General features: G+C 35.6%; 1 protein-coding gene across 1 annotated transcript in view; it reads right to left on the reverse strand.

Annotated features, from left to right (window-relative positions):
* NAA35 (N(alpha)-acetyltransferase 35, NatC auxiliary subunit) overlaps window positions 1-14,413 on the reverse strand; it is an 87,437-nt gene that overhangs the window by 17,716 nt on the left and 55,308 nt on the right. Inside the window, exons 13-14 of the mRNA XM_029201711.1 lie at window positions 10,270-10,329; window positions 6,849-6,955 (exon numbers count right to left, since the gene is read on the reverse strand). Coding sequence (XP_029057544.1) covers window positions 6,849-6,955; window positions 10,270-10,329 — 167 coding nt within the window. The remainder of the gene's footprint in view (window positions 1-6,848; window positions 6,956-10,269; window positions 10,330-14,413) is intronic.

Consider the following 14,413-nt stretch of genomic DNA (forward strand, 5'->3'; position numbering starts at 1 on the left):
ATTCTCTCACAAGTGTACAGTTGGCTTTTCCAGAGGCTACATGGTGTGTAATATTACAACAGATTGAAAGTAGAAGCAGGTTAAAATAATCCAGCTATCTTCTACTAAAACAGACATGAAAGAGATCTGCAAAAAGGTAAAACAATTCCACTTTTCTTACTAATTTTTCTTAAAAAGTTATTTTCCATAAAAATTTTTTGTTAATATGCAATTTATGAATGTTATGTATGTATATTAACATGTAATGGATTTACTGTTTTTCAAAAAGAATAAATATTTTTTAAGTATTGTTTTAATTTCTAAAATAGTAGGTATCAATAAACAGGACCCATATAAACAAAAGCTATTTGGGTCTTTAATATCTTTTAAGAATGAATTCATTAAAATTAGCCCACTCCTTGATACCTAAGCTCAGCCCTACTCTTGAAACCTTTCAGTTATTACTGTCAGGAAGCTCCATCCCCTGATTTTGCATAGCTCACTCTCTGTTTATTTACATGTATCACCACTTCCAAGAGGCCTCCCATCTAAGAGAACCATCTTATCTTACCTTATCTTTCTATACATTACTATGACCTGACATTATATATTTGTCTACTGTTTAGTCTCTCTCACTGCAAGGCAAGCTCCTTGTCAGCAGGAGTGTCTTTTCTCCAGAACCCAGAAAGGTATCTGGCAATAGTAGATACTAATTTATTATATTTATTAAATAAGGGAATTAATAAAATTTATTAATTCATATTAACAATATATTTAGTATTTATAAAATTTTATCAATTTCCTTACCAGTAATGGAATTTATAAAAGCAAAATAAAAACTTTGCTTAAAATGGATGGCAGTACAGGTGTCTGTCAGTTCATACATCTGAATATATGATATATTTAATCACAGAAATTTAAAACTAATTTTTAATGATCTCTATTTGCAGATTACACAGTATTATGTATTGAAAACCCTAAAGGTTCCACCAAAACTGTTAGAACTAATAAATGAATTCAGTACAGTTGTAGGATACAAACTCAATATAAAAAACTGTCACACTGAACTATTAGAAAGAGAAACTAAGAAAACAATCCCATTTACAATAGCATCAAACAGAGTAAAATACCTAGGAATAAATTTAACCAAGGAGGTGAAAGATCTGTACACTGAAAATTGTAAGACATTAATGAAAGACACTGAAGAAGATACAAATAAATGGAAAGATATTCCAGGCACACGGATTGGAAGAATTAATATTGTTAAAATGTCCATACTACTTAAAGTGATCTACAGATTCAGTGTAATCCATATCAAAATTCAAATAGCATTTTTCACATTTTGATGTGACAAAAGATTAGGGAAAAAAATAAATCTGCAATGCCTATCACAGATAAAGGATTAACCTCTCATAATATACAAAGAGTTACTACAAATTTTCTGAAAAAAGTAAACCACTTAATAAAAGTCAATGGGCACAGACGAATGGATAAAGAGGTTGTGGTACATATATACAATGGAATATTACTCAGCCATAAAAAGGAACGAAATTTGAGTCATTTGTTGAGATGTGGATGGACCTAGAGACTGTCATACAGAGTGGAGTCAGAAGGAGAAAAACAAATATCGTATATTAACGTATGTATGTGGAACCTAGAAAAATGGTACAGATGAACCAGTTTGCAGGGCAGAAGTTGAGACACAGATGTAGAGAACAAACGTGTGGACACCAAAGGGGGAACCGCAGTGGGGTGGGGATGGTGGTGTGCTGAATTGGGTGATTGGGATTGACATGTATACACTGATGTGTATGAAATTGATGACTAATAAGAACCTGCAGTATAAAAAAAACAAACAAAAAAACAACTAATACTAAACTTTCTTTGGGTTATTTGTATGGAAATATGTTAATATAAATGTTTCAGACATTACATGAAATTTCTAAAAATCTTATATGTTCTGGTATAATGTTATAAGTCATAATTCTAGTTATTACTTTAAAATGAGTATCTCAGAAATAACTAAATTTCCTTGTCAATTGCATTATTATGAACTTTCATCAAATCTTTAACTGTGGTCATTTTTTTTTTTTTTTTTGCGGTACGCGGGCCTCTCACTGTTGTGGCCTCTCCCGTTGCGGAGCACAGGCTCCGGACGCGCAGGCTCAGCGGCCATGGCTCACGGGCCCAGCCGCTCCGCGGCATGTGGGATCCTCCCAGACCAGGCCAGGAACCCATGTCCCCTGCATCGGCAGGCGGACTCTCAACCACTGCGCCACCAGGGAAGCCCTAACTGTGGTCATTTTTAAGTCTTTTGTCATTTACAGACAGTTCTGGGTGTACTCTGATGCTTTTGCAAAAATGTTCCTATAAAAGGGTTTCATCTTCAAGGAATTCACGGAAAAGACTCTGACAAGTACAGGTTTCTGGTAACTGACTATACTGCTGAACTGAATGAATATGCATTTTCAGAACTCTAATGGAAAACTGATGAATTCACAAAAGTGCTAACAGAAGATCAAGATGAAAAAAAAAATTAATTACATGGGACTGAGTGAACTGATGAGGATGATTATAATTTTTTGACTTTGTTTGAATTAAAAAAAAAAATCCCACAAGGACTCAGAGGCAAAAAATACACAAATCAATTTTCACTGCAAAGTAAAGGAGCTGTTACAGTGGAGGGTTACTGGACTGAATGTCAATATTATGACATAGTATGAGTGTGTTTCGTGTTTGGTAATTGCAATCATTGTTGCTTTTGTTGTGGTCATCCATTTGCAATGCTTGGTGTCAGTTTATCTCTTGTAAAAATAAAATACAGTGTGTGTGTGTGTGTGTGTGTGTGTGTGTGTGTGTGTGTGGAAAAAAAAATCCTACAGGAGTAGGAGAGGGGAAAGTCAGGGGAAAGGGAAACAAGTTGCGTCTTGAAATACTTGAAGTGGTAGTTTATCAAGCAAAGGGAAGAGGTCTTCCATTTATACTTTCTTATTTCAAAAACAAGAATACTTTAAAACTGGAAAACTTTTTTTGTAAACAAAAGAGAAAAAGACTATGCTCATTAGATCTTCTATTTAAAATGTTCTATAATACTATACTATTCCCTCAAAAAAAAAGTCAATGGGCAAAGGATATAAACAAGCAATTTATAGAAAAACGATTCTAAATGTCCAATAAATATCATATTAAGTGCTAAAATTAAACTAACAATGAGATATCACTTCTCACTCAACATACTGGAAAAAATTAAAGAATGATAACCCCTACTGCTGGTCAGGATGCAGGGAAAGTGTACTCTCTTATACTGTTAATAGAAATATAAATTGTTGAAATCTTTCAGAATACAATCTGCTTATATTAAAATTAAAACTACACATGTCCTCCCACGCAGTAATCCCACCCTATAAAATACATTCATATTATGAAACATTTGGCATCCATTAAAAAGAATTAACTAGGTACTCCGAAACATAAAATCATGATGTATTTCTGAATGGAAAAAAGATTAAAAATTTTTATTTTAAAATTTCTTTATTTAAAAAAGCAATCCATAAAAAATAATTTAAAAGTTCCTGATAAAAACAAACTGTTTAATGTGATCCCAAATATATATAAAGTCATAGATGTGTGTGTCTTTATACACAAAGATATCCACGGTGATGGTCATCGAAATGTAGTTATCTCAGAGGTAAGATTTCGGCTGATTTTTACTGTTTTCCACATACTTTTCTACCATGTTTAAATTTTCAAGTGTGGCCATGTATTATTTATATAATCAGCTTCTGTTTCTTGTTTTAAATCAACTTACTTTCCCCCTGCTTTCCTTCCCCTATTAAATCAGCTTCCTGTTAAATTTTACTACTGAAATGTTTCTCAAACCTGTCTCCTCCTTTATATTCCCAGAGTTTAATCCTTCCTCATCTCTCACCTGTACAACGGAATTAGCCTAGCTAAACATTTTGCCTCCATTAGTTACTACCAATTTGCCTCCAATTAAAAAATACATATTTTACTATGCCAATTCCCTCCTAAAAACTCAATCAGTTCTTCACTGACCATAAAATAAAGACCAAACTTTACCAAACGATTCAAAACTTTCTGGACTCTAACCCCAAACTATCCTAACCGTTCAACTTTTATTTCTTTGTTTATTCATTCATTCAGCAAAGTGTGCTTACTGTGTGACAGACACTGTTCCAGCACCTACTACACAACAGCGAACAAACAGCCAAAACTATAGGCGCTGACCTTGTGGAATTTATATAGTTCTGTATATATGGGGGGTGGAAATAAACATAAACATAATGAAGAATTATACAGGCTCTTATAGAAGTAATCATAATGAACAAGCAAATTATATAGTGCAATATGATTTATAATAAATATGTATTTTGTCATTCAGATATATATTTCTCAGATATATTTGGGTCTTCATCACAGTTCCTGGCTCACAGCTACTGAAACTCTTGGAATTTCCTAAGGGTTGAGAGTGATAAAGGTGTCTTTCCTTATGTTAATGAGGTGATTGGAGTGCACCTAAGAATGGGGGCTGGTTACCAGAACCTTGTGATTAGAGGCTTGGAACTTTTGGTCCCACTCCCTGATTTCTGGAAGGGGAGAGGGGCTTGAGGTTCAATCAATCACCACTCACCAATGATTTAGTAATCATGCCTATCTAATGAAACCTCCATAAAAACCAGAAAAGGAAAGCTTTGGGGCCCTTTTCCAAGAGCTTCCACATTGGGGAACATGCTTCCATGTGCCACCATTCAGACTCTATGCATCTCTTCATCTGGCTGTTCATCTGTATCCTTTAACATCTTTTTATAATAAATTGGTAATCTAGTGAGCAAATGGCTTTTCCTGAGCTGAGTCATCTTAGCAAATTAACTGTACCAGAGGAGGGGCTGGTCAGAACCTCTAATCTGTAGCCAGTCGGTCAGTCAGAAGCACAAGTAACAACCTGGGAAGTAGAGGGTGGTCTTATGGGACCAAGCCCTTTACCTATGGAATCTGATTCTATCTCCAGGTAGAAAAGTGTCAGAATTGAGTTGAATTCTTGGGCACCCTGCTGGCATCTGAGAATTGCTTGTTGTAGGGAAGCCTACACACACACACACACACACACACACACACACACGCATGCACACACACTGGGCTTGGGTCTGGGAACCCCTCTACATATAGTATGTAAGAGGATAATTGTTACGAGAGAGAGAAATGGGGTGCTGGGCAGGTTGGGAGAATGGGGAAGGTTTATACTTTTTAAATTGACTGATCAGGGCAGCCCTCACTGAGGTGACACTGAATAGACTTAAGGCAGTGAGAGAGTCAACCTGGGGAGTTTTGAGGAAAATACCCTCTACCCCAGATTGTATGTGAACGCTGTAAGGTGAGAGAGGGACAGTTAAGTTACAAGAATAGCAAGGAGGCCAGTGTGGCTGAAGCAAAGAAGGTGAGGGGACAATGGTAAGAGATGAGGTCAGAGAGGCACCAAGACAGGGGTCTAACCCAGAGCACATGGGGCCTCATGGGTTCAACAATAAGGACTTTGGCCTTTACTGTCAATGAAACTGGAAATGTAACCAACACTGAGGATGCCTCCCAGCGGCAGTTATTAACTGACAGATATGTAAATTCTCAGGTTCCCTTGTCCCTGACAGGACAACTGTGAGGTATAATCCACACAAGTCTCCAGGGCTCCCTGACAGGACCAAACCAAAGTTACCAACTGTGAAGCACACCTTCAAGTGGCTTTCTTCCTTTTTATGTCCCACCTGCCTGCAACCCTGCAAGTTTTCCTGGAATTACTTTCTAAATTACATTTACATGAATCTTTGTATCAGGGTCAGCTTCTGGAGAACCAACCTAAGACAGGAAGCTACCAGAGTTTTATGTGAAATGTGGCATGATTTATTCAACAAATTGAAAGCTGAACCACTAACTTTTCTTAAAATATATAATTTCAAACACCATGTCTTCACACATCCTGGTTTCTTTCCTAAGAAATAACATCTCCTTTCTTCCTTTCCTGAGGCAAATGCCAATAAAGTTGGCACTGTTTTCCAAAATGCCAACTCAAACGATCCTTTCCAGCATTTTATGGCAGCATGTTTTTGGGGAGGTGACTCTACCAGAATATAATTTAAGGATCGATTATCTGCATTTTCTATTTCTATCTAGATCAGATTATTGAGAAGAAATCTTATCATTTCATAATTATTTCCCCGAAGTGCCTACTTAGCACAGTGCTTTGCACACAGTAAGGGTGAATACAACTTGCTGAATTTCTGATCACTCCTTGTAAGCTTTTCTTCTCGTACTGGACCCAATATCAACTTCACAAAAACCTCAATTTAAATCTAAATTGGGACTTTCCTGGTGGCACGGTGGTTAAGAATCTGCCTGCCAGTGCAGGGGACATGGGTTCAAGCCCTGGTCCAGGAAGATCCCACATGCAGCGGAGCAGCTAAGCCCGTGCAACACAACTACTACTAAGCTTGTGCTCTAGAGCCCGCAAGCCACAACTACTGAAGCCCGCCACCTAGAGCCAGTGCCCCATGACAGAAGAAGCCACCACAGTGAGAAGCCCGCGCACCACAACAAAGAGTTGCCCCCGCTCACCATAACTAGAGAAAGCCTGCGCACAGCAATGAAGACCCAACGCAGCCAAAAATAAATAAATTTAAATAAAATTTTTAAAAAATCTAAATAATATGTGGCAGAAATCAATTAATTTTAACATGATTGAGTTATTTTTTCATGTGGAGACTTGATTCCAACGGTTTTTATGTCTTTGCTATAAAGGAGCACAGAGAACTTGGGCTTTTAAGAAACACACATGCTATACAATGTCTTATGACACTTACTTTGGGGAGAGCACCGGAGGACTGACAAAAGACCGAAGTGCATCTTTCACCATGTCTTGCATGAGATGGGTTCCAAAGACCTTTTTGTTATCCACCAGGAAAGTGGTCTTAAAACAAATGTTATATATATTAGTAATGCTGTCACAATCTTGACATATTGTACATGTAGTTGTCATTACTGTGACATGAACATACTTCTTATAAATGCCACAGAATACAAAAGAGATTAAAATGTAAAAAGTTGGTGGAAAATTTTTTTCCACAATGCCTCCACAATGGGTACTACTTATTAATCCCTATTTAAGGTGTATTCTGATGCAGGAGAACAAAAAATGTGCAGAAAAAAATCTCTCAGGTCAAGAGTAGTAATATTGAACTAGTGAAAAGTGAACTGATGGGTCTGAATATGTCAAATGAGCTAATATACAAGAAAAGGTTTCATAAATTATGAAATATTTAATGGTTACAAATATCAAGTCAGTCTATAACCTTATCTCTAATAAATACCTTGGAATACATACAAACTTTCTGAAATTGGAAAAAATATAGTTAAAATAATAAATTATTAAATTGAAATACACTATTTAATAATAACTTACATTTAATTTTCTGCCCTTAACAATCCCAATGTATCTGAATATTTACTATACTATACCTTACTTGATTTCCTAACACATTTGAGTTGTTTCCAGTTTTTGGTGATCACGAACCAAACAGCTTTAAACACAGGCATGCATACAGGTTTCTAGGAGAATGTCAGATTCCACTTCTCTTGGGTAAATAAGCAAGAGTAAAATTTGTATATTTGTTTTTGTAACAATCTGCCATCATTTTCCAAAGTGGCTATAGCACTTCATATTCCTATCAGTAATGCATCCTCTCCAGTGCTTGATATTTTCAGTTTTGTTCTTTTTTCTTGCTTTATTTTAAAGATATTCTGATAGGTGGATAGTGGTATTCCATTGTGGTGTTAATTTGCATTTCCCTGTTTTCTTACTGTTACATTTATAGAATTCTTTTTATGTTCTCGATACAAGTCCCTTGTCAGACATGATCTGCAAATATTTTCTCCTACTCTGTAGAGTCTCTTTTCATTTTCTTAAGTGTCTTCCACAGAATTAAAGTTTCAAATTTATCAACTTGCCATTTTTTAAAAATGGACTGTGCTTTTGATGTCATACCTAAGAATTCTCTACCTTTCCCAAAGTCACGAAAATTTTCTCCTATCCTTTCTTCTAACAGTTTTATGGTTTCACATACAGTACTACATAATAAAGAACTAATTAAGGATCAGAACTTCTCTGGACTTTCCCCTTGGTTCCGTTGATCACATGTCCATCATTTTGCCAACAGCACACCTGTCTCATAGTCAGGTAGTACTGAGTTCCCCAACTTTACTTTTTTTTACAAATTTGTTTTTGGCTGTACTAGTTCCTATTCCTTTCCACATAAATTTTAGAAGCAGCTTGTTGACATCTACAAAAATTTCTGCTATGATTTTGGGATTGCTCTGAATCTGTAGATCAATTTTGGGGAGAACTGACATCTTAAAAAAAAATATCAATTCTTCCAATCCACAAACAAGATGTATCTCTCCATTTATTTAAGTCTCCTTTGATGTCTTTCATCAGTACTTTGTAGTTTTTCAGTATACAGGTTCTCCAAACAGGTGTTAGATTTATACCTACATATTCCATTCTTGATGTTATTGTAAATGGTACTGCTTTAAATTTTTTGATTTGCATTGTTCATTGCAAATATATAGAAATACAATTGCTTTTTGTAAATTGGCCTCATATCCTGTGATATTGTTAAACTCATCCACCAGGTCTAGGAACTTCTTTGCAGATTCCTTGGTACTCTACATAGATAATCATGTTGTCTGTAAAGAAACATTATTTCTCAGTTTCTCAACTGTATGCCTTTTATTTCTTTTCCTGCCTTTTTCCACTGGCTAAGATTTCCAGTACTATGTTGAGTGAAAGTGGAGTGATGAGAGTGGACATCCTTGCTTTCCTCCCAGCAGGAAGAAAGAATTTAATCTTTCGTCATTAAGTATGATGTTAGCTGTAGGTGTTTGGCACATGCCCTTTATCAGGTTAAGGAAGTTACCTTCTATTCCTTGTTTTGCTGAGAGTTTTTATCATGAATGGACGTTGGTTTTGTCAAATGGTTTTCCTCAGTCTATTGAGGCTTTAGATTATATGGTAAATTACACTTTAAACACTGAACCAACCTTGCATTCCTGGGATAAAACCCACTTGGTCATGATGTATTCTTTCTTTACATATTGCTGGATTTGACCTGATAATACTTTAAGATTTTTGTGTCTATGTTCATAAGGAATATAGGTCTATAGTTTTCTAAGCTTGAAATGTCTTTGTTTGGTTTTGGTACAGAGGTAATGCAGCCTTCATATGATGAGTGCCCTTGTCTCTTCTATTTTCTGAAAGAGACTGTGTATAGAATTGTCCTGGAGTTTTGTTGGAAAGCTTTTACCTATGAACACAATTTCTTTGATAGATACAGGACTATTCAAATTTTCTATTTCTTTTTGAGTGAGTTTTGGTAGTGTCCCTCACGGAATTGGTCCATCTCATTTAAGTTTTTGCATTTATGGACATACAGTTGTTTAGAATATTCCCATATTACCATTTTAATTTGTTTAGGGTCTGTAGCAATTCCTGATATTATTCATCTGTATCTTCTTTTTTTCTTGTTCCATCTAGTTAGAAGTTCATCAATTTTAGAACCTGCTTTTGGCTGCAATGATTTTCTCTATTGTTTGTCTCTTTCCTATTTTACTCATTTTTGCTTTTATCTTTGTTATTTCCTTCTGCTTCCTTCTAGTTTGATTTGCTCTTCTTTTTCTATTTTTTTAAAATAGAAGCTTAAATTATAATTTCAGACCTTTCTTCCTTTTTTTCATATGAACATTTAGTACTATAAATTTCTCTCTAAACACTGCTTAAATTGTATCCCACAAATTCTGATATTTTCATTTTCATTCAGTTCAAAATATTTTCCAATTACCCTCAATACTTCCTCTTTGACCATGGGTTCTTTAGAAGTGTGTTAATAAAGAACTCATGGGTTCTTTAGAAGTGTGTTAATTTCCAAATATCTGGAGAATTTTCCAGATACTTCTGTTACTGATTCCTAATTTAATTCCAAAATAGTCAGAGAGCATAGTTTGTATGATTTCAATTTTTTTTAATTATTAAGGTTTATTTTATGGCCCAGAATATGGTCTTGATGAATGTCTAACACTGTAAGTCAATACTTCTGTTACAAAAATATACCACTAACTGTGGAAATAGCCTTTAAAAGCATCTACCTTTTGTTCCATCCATCAATAAAACAATGTCAATACACAGTATTTGATGTTTAAAGACATATTTTGATACTAAGTGGAACTTACTTGTAATAGAGATCTTGAAAGAACACAAGGTGATTGTTCACTAAATTCACAGAAAAAATCCTAATAGATACACAGAAAAAAAATGTCATTAATAGATTAAATAAAAGCTGAAAATATTTGTATACAGAGTATAATTTTTACCAGACCTTCTGGGAATGATACACTACCAAAGTTAAAATAAGAAAGATAGCTAAAGATCATTTCTGTAAGAATTGTCTAATTGTATGAATGGAAAAATGGATAATTGTGGAGCCTAAAATTTATTTTTAACAAACTTACCAGTAACAGTATTATGTGGATACCGATATTAAATTTGTACATCATGAAAATAACAGTATCAATAATAATTTACTAACTAATGACAGAGATTTACTTCCTACTTCACAGAAATAAATACCAAGTAACCAGGCTAACTGAATTCACATTCTCTTTTTTCATAATTAATTTTTACACCTTGCACACACTCCTCAAAGTGAATATTCTCCACCAGAGAGAGATTCTACTATTCCACATTACAAAGAAAATTAAAACAATTTACCCCACAGAAAATCCCTCAACTTCAGCCTCTAAACCTCTAGTTGTATCCACATCTGTACACAGATCCTTTCCTTGCCTACTTTAACAACAGATGTATAAAGACTCCATTCCTTCTGGCTTTTTCACAAACATTACACACTTTCAATTATCCATACTTTGCTCTCCTAGATATTAAAATTCGTCCTCTCTACCAGATCGTTCCCATTTTCATTTAAACAGTCAGGTTTCTCTCAACTTTAAAAAGAAAAGAAGATCATCACATGATGTCACATTTTCCTCTCAACTGCTGCCTTCTCAGCCAAACTTTCTGAAGAAGTTGGCTGCACCCACTGTCTCTACTCACTCAACTGAACTCTCATCCACCTTCAACACATGTAACCTGGCTCTTTGCTCTAGTCACCACTTGTTCCCCATTACTAAATCCAATGGACATTGGTTTTGGACCTTATTCATCTCTTTCACTTGACCTCTCAGCAGTGTGACTTCCTTCTTGAAAAACCTTTCAAATGACTTTCATATGTTTCTTCCTCTGGCTACTTCTCAGTTTGTTCTGTACGTTCAAAGTTTAGTTCCAGAAAACCTTCTTTTCTTAACCTATATATTTTTTCCTCGTAAATTTTGAAGCATAAACACTCATGCTTCGATTACTATCTATACTGTAATAATTCTAAAATTTTAACTCTAAGCACAGACCTCTAAACTCTATCCATATAGCCAATACTATCCAATATCTCTACTTAAATATATTAAAGGTACCTCAAACTTTACTTCACTAAGACCCTCAAAGGTCCTTTGAGAATATCCCCCTTTGAGTGTACAGCACCAAACGTGCATGTAGACTTACAAGACAGAAGCCTAGAGACCTTCCTCAGAGCTCTCTCATGCCCCATATTTAATACATCACCAATATTCTATCAATTTTAGCTTACACATAGCTCTAACACTGACAACCTCACCATCTCCCTGCCATCCTTTTAGTCCAAGTTACCATCTTCTCCTCCCTTGGACTGCAGTACTGGTTTCCTAATTTATCACACTGTGTTTACTCTAGTCCCTTCCAATCCTTTCTCTACAATGCAGCCACATCTTTGCACATTCTTGATCCTATTATGTCACTGTCCCCCCCCCACAAACTGATCTTTCTTGATAAAACTAATGGTTTTCCTTTGCTCTGTGAAAAGACAGAAATCCTTAATGTTGCTTAAATGGCCTTGTCTGGTCTGCCTACCTCTCTAGCCTCACCAAATCCCCCATCCCCATCACTCAATGCTCCATTCTGCTACTTTTCTTTTAGTTTCTCAAATGTATCATGTTCTTTCCCATCACATGGAGGAGCATTCAGCTTCCTGCACCTGGAACTGTCCCCCTACTGTCCCAAATGATGTTCACCTAATTGTTAGATCTTAGCTTTACCTTCACTTCTTTAAGAAAGACTTCTCTGATCATTTAGGTCAGTTCCTTCATTATATGCTATATGTTCTAGTTCCTTTGCTTCATACTCCCTACACTGGTTTGTAATTCTATAATCATTTTTATGATTATTTGATCAATTTCTATCTCATACTACACTGTAAGCCTTATGACAGGATGGATGATATGCTTTTGCTCATCACTGTATACCAGCCATAGCACAGCACCTAGCACAAAACAAGCATGTTGGCTGAACTGATGAATGTACATATACTGTACTTGCTATCACAGTTCATCTGTACTCAATTTCTTATTGCTAGTATACATCTTTAACAGGATACAGTCTATAAAGTCCACTATTTACCTCATTTAAACTACGTATATCTTCTTAATCAATCCACAGCTGTCAAAAGTATCATCTTATGGGTTCCTAAACTATGAGTTTCCCTTTACTAGTGCCACTATCCTCCCCCTTACCACTGGTTTTTGCCCTATATGCAAAATACCAAAAACTTTGAAAATGCAGAAAAATGCAAAAAACAAAACTATCATATAGCATTCCACTATCTATAAATAGTCATAATTAATATTTTGGTATTTTTTATTCTAATCTTTTGAGAAAGAATTTGGTTGAATTTGACTTTGTCTCTGAATATCTTTTCTGTGTGCAACAACATATATAAAAAATATATTTTAAAACATTCAACAGGGACTTCCCTGGTGGCACAGTGGTTAAGAATCTGCCTGCCAATGCAGGGGACATGGGTTCAAGCCTTGGTCTGGGAAGATCCCACATGCCGCAGAGTAACTAAGCCCATGCGCCACAACTACTGAGTCTGAGCTCTCGAGCCCATGAGCCACAACTACTGAAGCCTGCACACCTAGAGCCTGTGCTCCACACAACAAGAGAAGCCACAGCAATGAGAAGGCTATGCACTGTAACAAAGAGTAGCCCCTGCTCGCCACAACTAGAGAAAGCCCGCGTGCAGCAATGAAGACACATAAATAAATAAATAAATGTATATTTAAAAAAAGAACATTAAACATAACTTGACATTCACAAACATTTCCCAATGTCAATACTTCCCATGTCAATAGTTTTCTATAACATATTTTTTAATGGCTCTGTGACATATATTGTAAACATACCACAGAATGGATATTGTCACCATTCAGTATTTAAACTGTTACTAGTTTTTGAACATTGCAAAGGATGATGCAACAAACACCTTTTTTCTTATTCTAAATGTCTAGAAGGAGAGTTTCTGGGCCAAGTATACACATTTTTAAGACTTTTGAGAGAGACAGCCACTGGAGTATAAGAGAATGAGTACTTCCCTTTACCAACATTAAATATTATTATACTTTTCAATCTAGCTGTTACAAATCGCATTTCTTTAATTACTAGTAAGGTTAAGCATCTTTCATGTTTATTTCTTTTTAAATATGTATGCTTGTGTCCTTTCCCAATTTTTCATTGGGATGTTCATTTTTATCTTACTGATATGTAGAAGCGCTCTCTAGAGCCTGGCACTTTATCCTAATAATAACAGGTTTCCTATGCAGATCCACCAGACTATTTGGTCCCTTATCTTCCATAACTTTAATCTTTTTCTCTACTTGTGGCCCCTGCTGCACTCCCCCCACTACCACTCTGTCTCAAGTCTTTCAGAGATCCAAATTCTTCCATTACTATGCCTTCTTCATGTCCAGTGACAGCAGTCCAGGCCTGGCTCCGCCAGCTCCCCTCTATTATGACGTGTCATTATGCATTCACCCCGCCCCTGACAAGGCAATCCATAATCTTTTGCCAGAGTATCAAGTTCCAACCGTTGCATTATACTTTCTTATTCCAATTCACATTGATCTCCTTTTCTAAAATCCTACAATTAATCTAGTGAACACAAATATATATTCATGTATCAATTAAGGATTAGAAAAGCAGATGGAGAAGAACAATAAAATCTCTATTCTAATTCTCTTATAACACTAACTAACCATCTAATTTGGTTATAAAGCCCTGTAAACCTTAGTTTGTTTAGCTGCACAATAAACTGCAAAATGAACTGGCTTGTGCATATAATCTTTTTTACTCTTAAGACTCTACGATTCTTATGACAGAATAAGGAAAAACTACTAAAAAGAAAGGAAACACAAAAGGAGGGAATAAAGGCGTAATCAGTGAAAGTTTCACTAA

This window comes from Monodon monoceros, unplaced genomic scaffold (genome assembly GCF_005190385.1).
Source record: "Monodon monoceros isolate NGI ecotype Baffin Bay Population unplaced genomic scaffold, NGI_Narwhal_1 Super_Scaffold_5, whole genome shotgun sequence".
In the NCBI taxonomy this organism is placed as follows: Eukaryota; Metazoa; Chordata; class Mammalia; order Artiodactyla; family Monodontidae; genus Monodon; species Monodon monoceros.